This window comes from Corapipo altera, unplaced genomic scaffold (genome assembly GCF_003945725.1).
Source record: "Corapipo altera isolate COAL_440 unplaced genomic scaffold, ASM394572v1 77b, whole genome shotgun sequence".
Lineage (NCBI taxonomy): Eukaryota > Metazoa > Chordata > Aves > Passeriformes > Pipridae > Corapipo > Corapipo altera.
The window spans coordinates 1,934,574-1,951,735 of NW_020884933.1; the positions used below are offsets into that span (position 1 = coordinate 1,934,574).

The 17,162-nt window shown below is 52.7% G+C and overlaps 1 protein-coding gene across 3 annotated transcripts in view; it reads left to right on the top strand.

Moving 5' to 3' along the window:
• The window catches only part of CD34 (CD34 molecule), a 14,473-nt gene extending 4,639 nt beyond the window's left edge, over positions 1 to 9,834 (top strand). For 2 of the 3 annotated variants that reach the window (XM_027659899.1, XM_027659901.1), the window contains exons 2-8: positions 1,125 to 1,277; positions 2,204 to 2,481; positions 2,574 to 2,663; positions 4,971 to 5,118; positions 5,454 to 5,494; positions 6,376 to 6,540; positions 8,154 to 9,834. In XM_027659899.1, coding sequence (XP_027515700.1) covers positions 1,125 to 1,277; positions 2,204 to 2,481; positions 2,574 to 2,663; positions 4,971 to 5,118; positions 5,454 to 5,494; positions 6,376 to 6,540; positions 8,154 to 8,345 — 1,067 coding nt within the window. In that variant the 3' untranslated portion in view covers positions 8,346 to 9,834. Of the gene's footprint in view, positions 1 to 1,124; positions 1,278 to 2,203; positions 2,482 to 2,573; positions 2,664 to 4,970; positions 5,119 to 5,453; positions 5,495 to 6,375; positions 6,541 to 6,875; positions 6,958 to 8,153 lie in introns of those variants that run through there. The other variant, XM_027659900.1, reaches the window with a different exon arrangement.
• Positions 9,835 to 17,162: the final 7,328 nt, after the last annotated feature.

The window sequence follows — 17,162 nt, forward strand, 5'->3', positions numbered from 1 at the left end:
TGGGGCACCCCTTTCCCCCTCAGCACCCTCTGGTCCAACCTGGCAGTGCAGGAGCAGCTCTGCCCGCTGCCCCCGCTGCCAAAACGAACCTCAGTGATCTCAGCCTTTTCTTCTCACAAACCATCCAGGCTCTCTGGGCCTGATCCAGCAAAATCCTGGCATCTTGATGGAGAAAAATTCCCACCAGGACAATGCAGGGTCCTGCAGCACACAAACACCAGGGCTGTTTACCTGGCACTGGCACTGGCAGCTGACCAGGACCTGCCAGTGCTGCTCCATCCCTCGTGGAGGGTGGCTGGGGAGGATGAAGTAACTTTTCTTGGAGCTCGGGCTCCCCCGGGCAGAAATACAAATGAAATAACACATTTTGTGTGATTTTCTTTTTGATGCCTGGATAAGAATCTTAAACACCAAGAGCCCTCGGGTAGAGAGTGAAGCTGTTTGTTAAAAGTGGGAAGAGATCTTAAGAACAGAGAAGGTTGAGGAATGGGGAGAAATGCATTTTCACTGACTCATATAGTTCGTTTCAGAAGGAAAAGCTGGAAGTGTCATCTCTGTAACACAGCAGGAAGCAATATATAAACTTTAAGTTAGAACAGCAAACCACTCTCCAAACATTCTGCTTTACCTCCAAAGATGTTTTTGCTCGTGAGTCAGGGCTGATCCCAAGCCAGTGGGAATGTTTCTATTTACTTTGAGATTGTGCCTGCAACTGTAAATCCAACTTATCTATCCTGAGGCACACAAGTGATCTCTTCCAAGGCTTGAGTCTTTCCTCCAAGGATTATAAACCCAAACTACTATGAAATCCAGCTTTGTGCAGGGCTTTGTGCATCCATCAGTGAGCTGAGGATGGGGTGGGATCAGGGTAGAAACGAGCCTGTCCTCCTCCTCCTCCTCCTGAGAGCTCTGGAGCCCCTGCAAGGGCTGCACCAAAGCCTGGTGCTCACCCAGCTGAAACATTTCACCTCTGAGCTTCTCCCAGGCATACTCTGAGGCACCCTGCCATTGTGGGGCATTAAAAAGTGAATTTGTGAGAGCACAGACCCTTCCCTGCCTGCCCCAGGGGGCTCAGGGCTGGGGAGGGGGTTCAGCAGCCCCCTAACACCTTCCTCTGCCCCCAGGCAATGCTGCTGGGAGCCCAACAGAGACTCCTGCACCCACAGCCACAGACATGGGAGAGGAAGGCAACACCAGTGGGGCAACCACCGGAACCATCGGAGCCACCGGGGCCACTGGAACCACCAGCAGTGCCAAACCCACACCAGACACAGCTGGTAATTGCTCCCCTTGTTCCCCCTGTGATTGCTGACAGTATTTGTGTTAATAATTAGATTTTAAGTCATGGTTTGTGCTCTCAAAAAAACAAGAGGCGGATAGTAGGGTCAGAAGCTTTAATTCTGTCCAAAAAATCCCACCTGGGGACACCCAGCCCTGCTGTCTTGAGGATGGGTGGCTTAGACCCAAACCAGCCAGGAGATGGTGGGACAAAAAGCTCATTTATCTTTATCTCAACATACATGTTAGAAAGGGCACCTGTGAGAGGTCTGGCAGCCTTTGGCAAGAAGAGGACCAGGGGATATGGCTTTAAGCTGAAGGAGGGCAGGTTTAGATTGGATATATGGAAGAAATCCTTCCCTGGGAGGGTGGTGAGGCCCTGGCACAGGTTGCCCAGAGAAACTGTGGCTGCCCCATCCCTGGGAGTGTCCAAGGCCAGGTTGGACAGGGCTTGGAGCAACCTGGGCTGGTGGAAGGTGTCCCTGTCCATGGCAGGGGGTGGGATGGGATGATCTTTAAGGTCCCTTCCAACCCAAACCATTCCATGGTTCCACAATAAGGGGCCAAGCTCAGGCTCTGAAGGGCTCTGAAGGAGGGACCCTGGCACACATGCAGGTGCCTTTCTCTCGTGCTGTTTGGGATCAGTGCATCTCTTGGAAGACTCTTGATCAGAGAGGAGTGGAGGGCGATGCCAGGGAGGGGGAATGGTGGCACCCTTGCCCATGTAACCAGATCATGAAGCACATGTAGCAATTAGACAGCTGAGCCAAGGCTAATGAGTGTTTCTTGGAGAGCCAAGGCCTCGTTCTGGTGCTGGCTGTGACAAATCAATGTTGTACCTCAGTCACTGCAATGCCACACATTGACTTTAGAGGATTTAATCTTTCTCATGTCTCCTTTTCATTGCATTTCTTCAAACCTGAAGCTGCAGCTGGGTCCCTGACAGGCATTCCCAGCTCCACAGGATCCAGTGGGGAGCAGATGAGCCCCCAGACCAGCCAAGCCCCCACAGCAGAACTGGGCACCTCCCTGGAGAACACGAACCAAAGTGTCCCCACGACCAAGAGCCCAGAGGCACAGCCCAGTGAGGCAGCAGAGGCCTCGGGGTCCACAGTGGATATGAAGAGCTCTCCTGCCACCACAGAGCACCCTCCTGTCTCAGCTGCCACCCTGCCACCACACACAGCCAGGGACAGCCCAAAGGTGAGGATGGGGGACCACCAGGAGGCTGGACTTGCCTCACAACCCCCCCCCAACAGGTCACTGACACCACCCCTGTGTGTTTTCCTTTCCAGCCCTCCCCTCTTCCCATCACATGCCACAATGTCAAGGAAGTGAGTGACACTGGAGCCATCTGCCTGCAGCTCAACGAGTCCACCACTTGTGTGAGTGTCCCCAGGGGGGAGGAGGGGGGACATGCAGGAGGAGGGGGGGGCTGCAAGGAAGCAGCTCAGGGCAGGTTCCTGCTGCGAGCCCTGCAGCAATGGGGTCACCCACCCTACCTGGAGGGTCAGTTTGGGGTGGGGAACTCATGGCCAGAGCATCTGAGCTGTGCCAGACTGATGGAGGAGGGGATGGTCACAGCAGTCCCATGAGGATCCCAAAGGGATGATCAACCCAGGGGAAATGCAACCTCCTGGCTGCATAAAACCTCTTTTTTTTTTTTTTTCATTATTAAGCTCTGAGGTCAGTTCAGCTTCTAAAGTATCTCCCACCATGTTTAGCAGGAAGTTGCCTTTGTTCTTCTTCTTCCTCTTCCCTGTTGAGAACACAAGTGCCTTTTTTTGTCTTGCCAACTGCCCTAGGAAAGAAAACAGGGCATTTGGAGGAGCTGATCAGTGCCCCCATCAACTCCTAAGGGAATGTCAGGCTCTCTGTAACTGCCCCTGGCCTTGTGCACCAAAATGAAGATTTATAAAATCAGAGGAGGGTTTCTTGTGGGTGGAAGGAAGAATCCTTTCACACTAGAGGTACAACCTGCCACAGAGGGTGGGTGGTGCTGGATGATGTGGGATGGCAGAATGGGTATAAAATACGTATAAAATACATAATTTTACTTCTGTCATTCAGCCATACTGCTACCACTCAGCATGAGTGAATTCTTACCTGGCTTTTCTCTGCAAATCAGTGGTTGAATGGCATTTAGACTTTCTCCTGTTTACCGGGACTGTACTTTGGCAAGAACCTACGGAGGGAAACTCCTCCGGGAGCGAGTGATTCCGACCACAGATGCCATCTAGTGGGCTCTGATCCCTGCTGGGCACAGGGTTTATGCATCACGTATATAAAGGGATGCACATAGAACAGACAGAATATCCTACAGGGTCGTATCTCACCTACTCTTAACCCTCCCTCCACGTGAAATGATTCAAACAGCCCAACTTCCCACCGTGTTTTTCGGGCGGCTCCCACCCCACAGCAGATTTCTCTCCCCTGCCTCCACCTCAGCAATCCTGGAGCGGGAACAGCCAGCCCAGGCTGGACCTGGGAAGCAGATAAGAGTGTCTGCGAGGGGAGCAGATAGGAGGGAGCGTGTGTCTCACTTTCCTGCTGGCCTTTCCCAAAGCAAATGAGCAATCAGCTGGCACCCGGCACCGCTAATTGCAAAGGGAAATTCTGACACTCCGATGAGTTCTTTCCACAGCAGAGAAAGGAAAATACACACTTGGGTCTCTTGTTTCCATCTTGGCCTTTCTCACCCCATGCCAAAGCTCTATAGAAACAGCTGAAAATGATTTGTTTGTTATTCTCCCGTGGATAAGTTTGTGCATTTTTGCAGGCTAGGAGGATGTAGGGGTCGGAGCACAATGCTGAGGTAACTCTGAGGCAGAGAGGAAGGCACTGAGCCTCCTGGCTCTGCACCACACTGCAAGATGAGAGGGTTTATCCTCTTTGGTGGGTCCCCGTGGGGAGTGAGGGGAGGGCAGGGGCAGGACAGGGGGTTCAGTGGAGCCTGTCTCTGTCTCAAGGGGGTGGGCACGGCCACAGCTCAGAGGATGTCCCCAGCTGGGAGGATGTTAGGGAAGCTGATAAGGTCTTTTAGCAACTGTGGGCTCTGTCTCCAAGCCTGGCTGTGGCTGAAAATAGCCCCAAGGAGAAAGCCTATCCTGCCTGATACAGAAATTGGCCCACAGAAGGGAAAGGCTGCAGCTCCTCACTCCTCTTCCTCTTCCACCCAAGAGTCAGTTCAGCTCTAAAATGTGAGAAATTTGTGGTTTTTTCCTAGCCTTTGATCAGCAACCTAGCAAAAACACTGAAGACATTTCCTAAACAGGAAGGCTCAATGCTTCTTTGTTATTTCCCTCCTTTCTCAGCCCCTGCCTGGGACTCTGAAACAATAGGGCTCTTCAGATGGCTGTTGCAGTCCAAAAACTAGAGAGACTTGCTGTGCAATTCAGGTCCTAAATATAGATTTGTTTAAATGCCATTTTCAAGAGTTGCTAAAAATATCTTCATTTAATTTATTCTCATTAAGTTAAGAAACAAGAAATAAGCATCTTCATTTCCAAGGTGTTGGTGTTGGGGGTCTGGGCAGTGGTGAAGTGGGGTCTGACACCTGGATCAGCTTTGCAGGGCACAGATAAGCCACCAAAACCCAAATGTGAATGCACAACACCACCATCAGCGTGGCTGAGGTGGAGAGTTTGTCAGTATGGTTGGTTTAATGGCTGTTCTTTCTGAAAATTTTGCAGAAACACTTTTTAGAGAGGAAGGGATCGGATCTGTGGAGAGCAGTGTGCCAAGAGAACACCCATCCCGTTCCCTCCCCCTGCCAGGTCAAACTCACCAAATCTGAGGTGGACCACCACTGTCTGCTCCTCATCCTCAGTGGAGAGAAAGGTCAGTGGAGAAGATCACACAATCATGGAATGGTTTGGCTTGGAAGGGATGTTAAAGCTCGTGTTGATTCCGCTGGACAACGACCTCGATGTGGGCAATGGGAGAGGGAATGTTTGTGGGGAAGGGCTGTGGGACACAGATCCTGGGAGCAGACCTCTCTCTGCAACTACTGCTCTTTCTTCTGGGGTCTTGCACATCCCTGGAGCCAAGGCATTGCCCCCAGAGCAGCACAGGGGCTCTCAGCCCCTCCATGCTCAGCCAGACCCTTCTGTGCTGACATTTCCTGCAGCAGGACCCTCTGTGTAACGGTGCCTTTCCTCTTTTACACCTTGCAGATCCCGCTCCACATATGCTCAAGGAGTCTCACTGGGAAAAGGTAAATTCCTTAAGCAAATTCAGCTGGAAAAAATGGGTGGTCTGGGTGGCTGGAGAGATGAGATTTTTAGGTGGTCAATTGAGACTGGGGGGAGAGGCTGAGACTTGAATCTGCCTCCAGTTTGGAGATGCCTGATGAGTGTTGGCACAGGAGACCCCTGGAAGTGTTCAAGGCCGGGTTAGATGGGGCTTAGAGCAACCTGGTGTGGTGGAAAGTGTCCCTGCCCATGGCAGGGGGTTGGAATGGGATGAGCTTTGAGGTCCCTTCCAACCCAAAGCAGTTTGTGATTCCATGGTTGGAGCCACAAACAGCAAGGAATCCATGCACCATGAGAGCATTAATACAAGCCATGGAGGCACAAATGCTTGAAAAGGTTCTGTAAAATTCTGTAGTGTTTTCTTAGAAAAGGTTTAGATCCCAACAATGACTCTTAGGATGCAATTGGCTTCTTCGAAGTCCCACCTGACATTCATTAATTCCTCCTCCCAGTACTCCCCTGAGGCTACCATTGGCTCGTGGAGCTGAGCTCCAGGTGTCTGTAGATAGATAAATGGCAGAGCTGCAAGAGCAGCACATGGAGAGGTTTCAGCCCTGCAGATGTGTGTGCTCTAAACCTCGGGGTCTGAGCACTCTGGTCCAAGGGAGAAAAATTCCCTGTGCCACAGGAGACTCCAGGTTGGAAATGAGACAGTGAGGACATGAGAGCTCATAGGGCCAGGGCAGAGCTCAGGAGCTGGGGTAGCAAAGCCCAGCTTTGTTTACGTGCAGTTCCACAAGGAGGTGAGGAGCAGCATTGTTTGAAGTCGGTGCCTGTTCAGCAGCTGCACATGTTTCCTGTTTGTCGGACTCCCGGCTCTCTTTGGTGGGTTTTTTTTTCCCAGTTTGGAATAAAATCCCTGAAGTGGGACAGCGTGAGGAACCACCAGGACTTTTCTCAGAAGACCCTGATCGCCTTGGTCACATCTGGACTCCTGCTGGCTTTCCTGGGCTTGGCTGGATATTTCCTGATGAGGCGGCGGAGCTGGAGCCCCGCGGGGGAGAGGCTGGTTAGTGCTTACCACTGGCAGAGCCGCGGGTAGAGAGGAGCCTGGCAGCGAGGGGGGCACCTGCAGGGGAGAAAAGGGGGGTGCCCAGCACCCTGTGCCTCGGGACCCTCCACCCACGTGTGTCCCCAGGTCATGGGACAGATCAGCCCCGTGTTGTGGCTGAGTCTGGGGCAGCCTGGGCAAGGCAAAGGGCAGGAGCAGGGAGGCCAAAATGTACAGGGCGAAGGAAAACCTCTCTTGCCTTCCAAAATTAACTCAGAGCTGATTGCTCCCGTGGGAGAACCGCCCCTTTCTCGCACGTACTTCCAGGTCTAACACTTATTTTTGCTTAGCAGTAAGAACCCAGCCAGCAAGACCCCTCCAGAGACACTGAAAGCTTATGAATTTGTCATTAAAAGTGACACACTTTAATTTCCATTCGCTGTGTTTGAGTTCCATGTCTGTCCTGTACCCCTGGTGTAATAAAGGCTATTTCTCCCCTCACTTAACAAGCAATGGTAATAAAACATATCAAGAAAGAGACAGAAATCTCCTATTTCCATTTTCCCCTTTCCAGGCAGGTTGACCACTGAGGACTCCTCCCTACCAGTGAGTTTTGGGAATGTAAAGTTAGGCCTGGCCGTGCTTTTCCCCACCTCTGAGCAACATGAGCAGTTGTGTCCTGGGAAGCCATTGAGGTTATTTCCTTGCCAGAAAAGATGCTCCCAAAACACACAGATGGGAAGTCAAGTGTGTGTGTCAGAGGCAGGGACATCACAGATCCAGATCCCACTGTCTCTGGATCCCTGAATGCTTCCAGCAATGGAAATTTGTGGCTGGGAGCTTCCCATGGCAGTGTCAATCCAGTTTTTAGGTGAGATGTGTCCATCCCACCCGTGGACATGGAAAAGGGGCTGAGTGAAACACTGAGGTGGGCGGGAAGCCCGTCAGCCATCCATGCATTGGATGCTGCTGAGGAAACAAGGAGCAGCTCCCAGCTGGGAACTGCCACTTGGATCACCAGTGTCCATTCCATGGCTACCAGAAATGTCACACTCTGACACGCAGGGAGTTATTGTGAGGGGACAGAGGGACCTCTGGGTTGCCCTGGGTCCTCCTCACAGCAATGCCAGTGACCAGCCCTGCAGGGAAGTGCAGCCCTGCCCCTCTGCTGGCAACTTGCTGCGAGCTGTGCACCCATTTACAGGCTGAGAGGAAGGATGGGGGAAGAAATTGGGACAGTTTCCATCATTTTCATTCCGAGGTGCTTCTTTCTTGGCCCAGGTGGACAGCAGAGGTGATCTGTCACGGGGTGGCTTCGCAAAGCAAGGCAGTGGCAGCTCTAAAACCTGTTATGAGAAAACAGCAAAACCTGACAGCTTCTATTTTCAGGTCCAGGAGGGGAAAAGAAATGCACTTCCTGGCTGGTTTTCTTGCTTCATCTTGCCGTGGCATGGTTCAGGCCCTCTGTTCCCCTTCTCGTCAGCGAGAGCACTGCCCCTGCCTGCGGTTGTTTGTTCCTGCTGCCCAGGGATCGCGGGCAACCAGCCAAGCCCTTGCCTGCAGTGCCAGCCGGCTGCCACCAGCCCTGCCCCTCCCCTGACCCTGCCTCTGTTCTCTCTGTACCTGTTCAGGCTGAAGACCCGTATTACACGGAGAACGGTAGCCAGGGCAACACGATGCTGATGACGCCCTCCCAGGAGCAGCCGGAGCCGCAGGTGAAGCCGAACCTCAACGGTGGCACCCAGGAGAACGGGACCGGCCAGGCATCCTCCAAAAACGGGCACTCGGCCCGGCAGCACAGCCCCGCTGACACCGAGATGTGACCCGGGCCAAGGCGGCCCTGAGTGAACTGCGAGGGCAGCAGAGAGGCAAAGGAGGGCAGGAGTTTGCCGTGGACAGTGGGGGAATTGCAGACCTTTTGTTATTGTTGTTATTGTTTCTGTGAAGAACTTCAAAAATCAGCCTAGAGCACACTGAGAGCCAGACCTGCTTCTCTGCCTCCTCCTCCCATTGACCACACAAGAGACATTTATTTTTTTGCAGCTGTTCTCTGCTTTTGTTGTTAGAAGAACGTCATGAGAAGTACAAGTGCCCTTAGCCCTCCACAGCTTTCAAGCAGAGGCAGGCTGTGTCCAAACAGCCCAGATTTCTGGTAGTAATGTGTTAGGCTGATGAAAGTAGTTAAATTGGGATTTCAGTGACAAAAACCTCTCAGGTTTCAGATAGTTTGGGTTAACAGAGTTGTTTATAATCTCATCTTTATGTTTAAGTGCAGGATTTCTTCCTTTTTTAAGACCACCAGTCATTTAACCCCCTTCTTGTGTTCTAGGTCTCCTCTACTATTTCCAGCTCCAGCAGAGTTTGCTGGAGCTCTCTGTAAAACTTTCCCCATGGAATTGAAGGCTGAAATGTCAATAGACCTCAAATTTGTTTCTTTTTGACTCCTACCAGTACACAGGTAGTTGTTTTAGAGTGAAAATCTCCCCCGGTCTCTTCATGTCAGGGACTGGGGACATGTGACAAGGCAGAGCCAGCATTTTATCCCTTGGGTGAGATGGAGATCATTGGATAGGGCTGCAGGGCTCTGGAGGTGCCTGGGGTCCACCACTCTCCCTGCTGACACACGGGGATTAGTGCCCAGCATAGGAATTTGGGAATAAGAGAACCCAAAGGACTCCCAGTGGGATGAGTGTGAGACACAAACCTGGCTCTGTGTTTCTCCCTCTGCACCAGCAGCAGGTACATAAACAATGAGCAGTATTTTCACTTGGGTAAGTCCCCAAATCCCAGCAGCAGGAGCAGGTCCCTCCTGCTTCCAAGGCAGGAGGTGCTGGAGCCACATTGCTGAGGTTGAGCCTCCAGCAGCTCAGTGGGTGCCAGGGACCAAGAGCAGGTTTGTTCCTCATCCCAAGCACGTGCAGCTCATTTTTAGGGAGCCAAAGGCCTGGCTGTGCCAGCCCAGTGCTACTGGTGCACCACGAGGGGTGGTGGGTCAGATGTTGCTCAGCTCACAGTCTCTGCTGGCACCAGCAGCAACCCCCACACCCCAAATAAGGCCAAAAGCAGCCCTTGAAGCTGATCTACCCTCTCACTAGTGAATTCATCCCAACCTTTTCCCAGTGCTGAAGACCTGAGGGGAAGGCTTTTTTTCTTGGTACAGCAGCTTAAAGCAAGGACACCAACGTGTCCCTCATCACCCGGGGCTCTTTTCACGGGTGCAAGAGTCGTTTAAACACAATTAAAATACTTCAGGTTGTTTGTTTTGGTGTGAATCGCTCCTCCCAAATCTCACTGTAAATAGTCCCGGTTGGGGGGGAAAAAAAAAAAAAAGAAGAAAAAAAATTAAGTATTAAAAATCAGCTTCTCCGTTGTGTCCTTGGAACAGCAGCGTGTTTATCCCACCGGGATGTGCGTGGCTGTGGCTGTGCCAGCAGGACAAGAAGACAACGCCTCACGGAGGGGTTGTTTCCCAGCAGAGTTCCCGTGACTAAAGGCTGTGGCTCGTTCTGAGCACATTTTCCCTCTTTCAACAAACACATTTTGCAGGACGAGTGACGTTGCAGCAAAACTGTCACAGCTCGGCTCGTTTGGTTTTTTAAGACACCCAGTTAATCCCTGGAAAAACAAATGAGGCTTCAGAGGGATGTGCAGGGCTGGGGACTGACCCACCAAGGGGTGAGGGGTGTGTGGGGGGGGGTATGAAGAGGAAGATGGTTGTTGTTGGTCACAACAACCCCCTGCAGTGGCAGAAGAGTGGCTGGAAAGTTGCCCAGTGCAAAAGGCCCAGGGGGTGCTGGTTGGTAGCACCTGAACAGGAGCCCAGCTGAGCTCAGGTGGCCAAGTTGACCAGTGGCACCTGGCTTGTATCAGGAATAGTGTGGCAGCAGGAGCAGGGCAGGGATTATCCCCCTGCACGGGGCACTGGTGGGGTCACACCTCGAGTGCTGTGTCCAGTCCTGGGCCCTTCAATTCAGGAAGGACACAGAGGGGTTGGAGCATGTCCAGGGAAGGGAACAGAGCTGGGAAGGGGCTGGAGCAGCAGGAGAACTGAGGGAGCTGGGGGGGCTCAGCCTGGAGAAAAGGAGGCTCAGGGGGGACCTTCTGGCTCTGCAACCCCCTGACAGGAGGGGGGAGCCGGGGGGGGTCGGGCTCTGCTCCCAGGGAACAAGGGACAGGAGGAGAGGGAATGGCCTCCAGCTGTGCCAGGGGAGGGTCAGGTTGGACATCAGGAGGAATTTTCCATGGAAAGGGTGGTCAGGCATTGGAAGGGGCTGCCCAGGGAGGTGGTGGAGTCCCCACTCCTGGAGATGTCCAGGGAAGGACTGGACATGGCCCTCAGTGCTCTGGGCTGGGGGACAAGGTGGGGATGGGGCACAGGTTTGAACTGATGGTCTTGGAGGTCTTTTCCAACCTTAATTGTGATTCTCCCTCACTCTGGGCACTCTGCAACAACCAGCAGTGGTTCCTGCATCAAAGAATTTGCAGGGAGATGCGTGGCAGCCCTGAGTGTCTCCTCTTGTGCAGGAGCTCCGCTGAAGGCAGGAGGTTTGCTGACCTGGGCCCCTCCTTTTGGGGATGCTCGACCCTTCCTAGCACTTATTCCCTGGCAGAGGCACACCAGGACCTCCTCGGGGGATACTAAATACAGCTAGAAAACACCACCAGCACCTGTTTTGTTGTAGTTTGGCACAATCTGACCTCTGGCAGGCTGAGCAACAGATGTAGGAAAACAAAATTACTTTCCCAGGGAAAGCTCTCCCAGAGGCTTGATTAGCTCTGCGAGGTGGGACAGGGAGCCGGAGCCCGGCTTTTTTTTTTTGTCTTTGGGCAATTGTTTATCTAATCAGCGCTGTGTCAAAAGCTGGAGATCTAATCAAACGTCAGGTGCGTTTTTCACAGCTCAGGGTACGTCCTACGGCCCCGAGCAGGGACAATACAGTTACAGTCAAGTGCTTTGGCGAAACAAAAGGTCTCGCTAAAGCCTCGGGATTGAGGGAAACGCCGGGAGCGGGTGGCAGAGCAGCGACGGTGCTGAGCCAGCGGAAAAAGCTGCACTTCCAGCTCAGGAAGCTTTTTGCCTGTGTGTAAATACAGGCGGGCTCAGCTCTGCCCCGGTAGAAAAGGACAATTATTATTATTATTGTTATTATCATTCCTTCCTTATCAAACCCCTTGCATTCCTTCCTTGCCAGGCAGTCTCCTCCATCCCCCGCGGGGTCACAGATGTTTTTGGGCCACTCTGGGGGGCTTTTGAGGGGGCTAAACCCATCTCAGCTTCCAACAGCAACCTGCTTTCCCACAAACGTGGTTCAAGTGCTCTTACCTGGTTCACAGTCTCACATCCTGCTCCCACACAGTGTGCTTAGCTGGTGGGGACACTTATATCGAAAATAATCTATTAATTAAAGAAATTAAATAATATAGGGGACTCTATACATGAAAATAATCAGCATGGAAACATCCAATGGGGAAGAATGGTGATAAATATAAATAAATGCAAATATAAGTATTTATTACATGGAGATATAAATATAGATATAAATAGATAGATTATAGAGATAAATGCAACACATCCTTTAAATGACATGTCCATGCTCCTGTCCCAGCCTGGAACAGAAGCAGGAGCCCTGACACCAACCCAAGCAGTGCCCAAATCCTTCTGCAGGTTGAAAGCAAAGATTTTTCCAGAAATGAAGGGAAACCTTCCTATCTGAACTGCCAAAGTGAGTTGAAGATGGCTTACTCTGTGCACTGCTGAAATCAATCAAATTTATCAGAGTAAATAAGTGTTAATTAAGTCTTATTACCAGTGTCCCTCAGTGGATGTTCCTTCCCTTCTGTAATAAAAACCACACAACCCTCCCAGGTGAGAAAACACCTGCCCTGCTGTATCACAAGCCCTTCACAGCAAAACACCGCGTCCTGGGACGGGGAAAAGCAGCTCCACCCTCTGTTTGCTGGTTATTAATTTCCCTTTCCTTGAAGTGGAGGGAGGTCCCAGCCCCAGACTTAAACACCCCAAGGTTCCTGCGCGACTTTGAAACAGCAGCAGGTACATTTTGTGTACCAATGCTGCTATCTGCTGGCTGCGCTCTGCCAGAACAGTCACTACTTGGCTCTAGAGGGCAGCTGGTACTTGGGGAACGGTGCCCAGGCAGAAGCAGCTCCCAAAAAAGGGTGCTGCCCCACCACAGAGCCCCGGCAATCCAGCCCCAAGGCACAGCGACACCATTATAATGGAGTTATAAAAGGCTAATGCAGACAGTATAGGCTTTAAAGTGCCTGTTCTAGGAATGGGGAATGTCTACAATGGAATTTCTAGCATGGGTTTCACGACAATTCATTTTCCATCTGCTTGTTCCGTGCTGGATCCTGCAAAAAAAAACTCGCGTGGGAGTTCTCCAGTAGTCACTGCACCATCTACTGCGGGGACATGGAGGAGTTTTGGTCCAAGACCAGGTGGGCTTTGGTGACATCCTGTGTTGCAGCTCAGGTGGCTGATGGGGAAGCAGCTGGGGAAGCAGCATCCGTGGAGCCAGGGCACATCCCTGTGGCTGGAGGGAACCAGCAGCACCCTCAGCTTCCTCCAGTCAGGCCCACTGAACCCCAATTTTGGGCCAGCCACAAGCTCAGTCATCATCAGACGGACATAAAAGCATCTCTTGGCTCTGGTAAAAGGTGATGCTCGAGCTCATTTCCTTTTCTTTCCTTTTCTAACCATAGGGAAGAAACCAGCACCGTGTGAAATCCATGTCTGCACCAGTTGGGTATTTCAGTGGTGGACCTGGCAGTGGTTGGACTTGATGATCTTAGAGGGTTTATCCAACCTTAATACTTCTGTGATTCTCTGATTCTCTCTTTGCTTTCAAGGTAAATGGAACAGCATCTGGGTAGGGCTTTTCCATCACCCAGAAAAAAATTATATTTATAATTATTTGCATTACAAGCACTTCACGTGTGTTTTAATTCTGAGTCTTTAATCTTAGCCTTCAGATCTATTTAATTTTCTGGTGTTTTGATTTGCAGTAACAGACATAAATGAGATTATCCGTCCCTTGAGATAAACTGTCAAAGGCAAATGCTGAGGAATTGGGCTCTAAAAACATTTTAATGTGCTCGTGTTACAAACCCTGCAACGGAGCCAGAGATGAGCAGAGATCAGTGTGAGCCAGGACTAAGGTCCCAAAGACCACATGGTGTGAGCAGGATCTTGGGATGATGCAGAGCTGTCCCCATGTTCCCAGGCTCACCTTATGGTGTTGGGAGAGAAGGAGTTTCACTCCTAGTTCCACTCCTCTGACTGCAGAAAAAAAGGTCTGAAAACTCCTATCACTTTTTTTCCTGCATTAGACACAGATGTCCCAAGGGCCCTTTTATAAAGGAAATTTATTTTCAAGTTACATACTTTTTTATTCCTATAAATTAAGCAATACATAACTCTACTGACCCTTAGTTATTTATTTGCTATTTCTGGTTATTGGGGGGGGGTTTCTTCATATTTTTTTTTAATCTTCTTGTTTGCATCTTCCTTCTTTCCTTATCTTCTTCCTGCCCCAGAGGCTTATTGCTGCTTTGGCAACATGCTAACGTGTTTAGGAACGATAAGACGTCTAATTAATAGTTTAATTAGCAGTACAAGGTCTTAATAGCTTATTAAAGGAAATACATTCAGAGAATTCTTTTCCTTTCCTTGCCTTGGTACAATATAATTTACCAGCAAATGATAAAACAGTTTGAAACTGCTCAGACTTGCAGCGAGGAAAGTGGGGCTGGATTGGTGATTTCACGGGGGATTTTGCACCGTTAATACCATTATTTTGTTGTTGTTGTTTTAAAACAATTTAAGAGATTAACAAAAGCGATCGGGAAGGAGCAGAGTGGCCGTGGTGTGCAGGCAGGAGGCTGAACGAGGAATTAAATCCCTCCTTTTGCGTATAAACAAGTCCCGAGGAAGGTAAACTTGCTCTTTAAGAGGCTGGGGCTGAAATGTCAGGTCGCGGTCGGAGCTGGGGCAGCTCAGTCACCCTCCCGCTCCTTTTTCACTTATGTCAGTTTAAAAATCATTATTTTAACTCGAGGCATCCTTGGTTTATAAGCTCCAGCAGAGCACGGCCCAGCTCTAAACCCTCTGGATCCCTCCTGCTTCCAGCAGTGAGAAACTCCAGCGTTAAATCCTGCGGGGAGCAGAGGGAAATCAGAGCGCGTCGCTGCAGCTCGGATTCCCCGGGCCGCCGTGTTTTTCCTCTGACCCACACAAAGATTTCTTTCTAAATTTATCACAGCGTTCATCGGCAGTCCCACTTAGCGCAGATTAGGAGGCTGGGCAGGCAGGGCCCATCGGAATGAGGGCAGGGGAGCCTGGAAAAGCGCGCGGAGCCGCGAGGGCAGGGAATAAGAAGAGGCGAGGGCAGGGAATAAAGCGAGGGGCAGGTGCAGCCCCATCCCTGCTCCCAACCGGCCTCCCTGCTCCAGAGGATCCTTCCCCGCAGGCTGCCATCTCCGCATCGAGATGGCAGCGCCCCAGCTCCTGGCCGGGTCCAGGGAGGTTTTGCTGGTCCCTGGAGGCCCCCGGTGCTGGCACCGCTGGGGAATTTCCACTGGGCTGCGGAATCCTGCCGGCTCTGTGCAGGTCGCGAAGGCGAAGCGGGATTTGGGGAGCGCTGGGGAGGGTCTGTGCAGCACCCCCCGGGCAGCTGAGCATCCCTCCACCTCCCCAGGCCTCTCGTGTATCCCCCCCCAGCACATCCCGGGCACCATCCTGGGTGACTGGGGGACCAGAGCTGTGGGTTTGTGCCCCGTGGACCCCCACGCCGAGGACACAGACTTGTGAGCCCCATCCTGCCGTGGGTGCCGGCTGGTTTTAGCCACGAAGCCCTGCCCAGGGAGTATGAGCCGTGTCTGGAATCACGCAGGGAAATTATGCAGTTCCAAGGATGGCATAATTGGGAGAACGCTTGACTAGCGCAATTTTCTTATGTGCCTGTCAGCAAATCGCTTAATCTGTGCTGTGCCAAGTTTCCCAGCCGTTAAATGGGGAATGATTATCCCACCACTTCCTAAAAGGGAGTGAGAATAACACCCATTAATGACTGTGGAGGTCCTGGAAGGTGGTCCTGGAGATGTGCAGTGACACACGCAGTGGTTGCAGACCTGAAAGGAACAGGCAGCATTTAAAACCCAACCTTTAAACATTAATTTCTCCTCCTGCTGCCTATTTTTTTTTTTAAGCAAGGAAAATCCCAAAATAGATCAGGGTCTATTTGTGCCGGATTTTCAGAGATTTCACTGCCATCCCCTGGGACGGGACATCCCAAGTCCGCTGGGGAAGAAGAGGAAAATTCCGGCAGAAGGCAGCTCGGTGAGAGTGGAAGGGGGGCTCTGGGGCGAACCCCTCGCCCTTCATCCACTGCCCCCGACCCCCCCTCGGGGACTCGCTGCCTCCTGGGAGTTGTAGTCGGTGCGGGGTGACCTTGGCCCCGCTGCCGCCTCCTCCGCAGGGAGCCCGGGGAGGCCCCTCCGCCTCCCCCGCTCCGCCCCAGCTCGATGCGGCCCCGGCAGCCGCTGCGGCCCCCCGGGAACGGGCCGGGAGCCGCGGGGATGATGATGCGCCAGGCGAGTACCGCGGGCGGGGAGCGGGGGGAGCGGGGCCGCCGGGGCCGGGCACATCCCGAGCGCACCCCGCGCACATCCCGGCTGCATCCCGAGCCAGCCTCCCATGCTCTTCCCCTGCACCCCCCCGTGCTCATTCCCTGCGCCCCCACCACCATGGACATCCCCTGCACCCCCCTGCACACCCTCTGCTCGTTCCCTGTCCCCCCCCCCACCACCATGGACATCCCCTGCACCCCCCTGTGCACATCCCCTCCTCGTTCCCTTCCCCACCACCACCACCATGGGCATCCCCTGCACCCCCTTGCACACCCTCTACTCGTTCCCTGTGCCCCCCACCACCATGGACATCCCCTGCACCCCCCCGTGCACATCCCCTGCTCGTTCCCTGTCCCCCTGACCACCACCATGGACATCCCCTGCACCCCGTCATGCACATCACTGCCACCACCCCAGGGACCCCTCCGTGCACATCCCCTGCTCGTTCCCTTCCTTCCCACCACCATGGACATCCCCTGCTCGTTCCCTGCCCACCCCCCATCATGGACATGCCCTGCACCCCCCCATGCACATCCCCTGCGCCGCCCCACGGACCCCCCAAAGAACATCCCCCGTGCACCCCCCGTGACATCCCCTGCACCCCCCGCGCATCTTCTTCGTCCGGTGCTCCCCCCACTCACACCCCCGGTTTATCCGAGCCACCCCCATGGGCATCCCCCTCACCACCCCATGCAGGTTCCCCCCCCCCGGTTTCACCCCCTCTTCCTCGTCTCGGGGCTCTGCCGCCCGCCGGGACCCCCCCTCGGCAGCCGCGGTTCGGGCCCGAGGCCACGGGGAGGGAGCGGCCGCGGCTGGGGGAGGGACCGGAGCGGGGAGGGATGAGGGACTGGGCACGGCCCCCCCTCCCCGGCCTGCTCTGAGTCGCCAGACTTACGGGGGGGGTGATTTAAAATCGTCATAATGTGGATAATAATAGTGATTCTTATAATAATAATAATAATAATAATAATAATAATAATAATAATAATAAT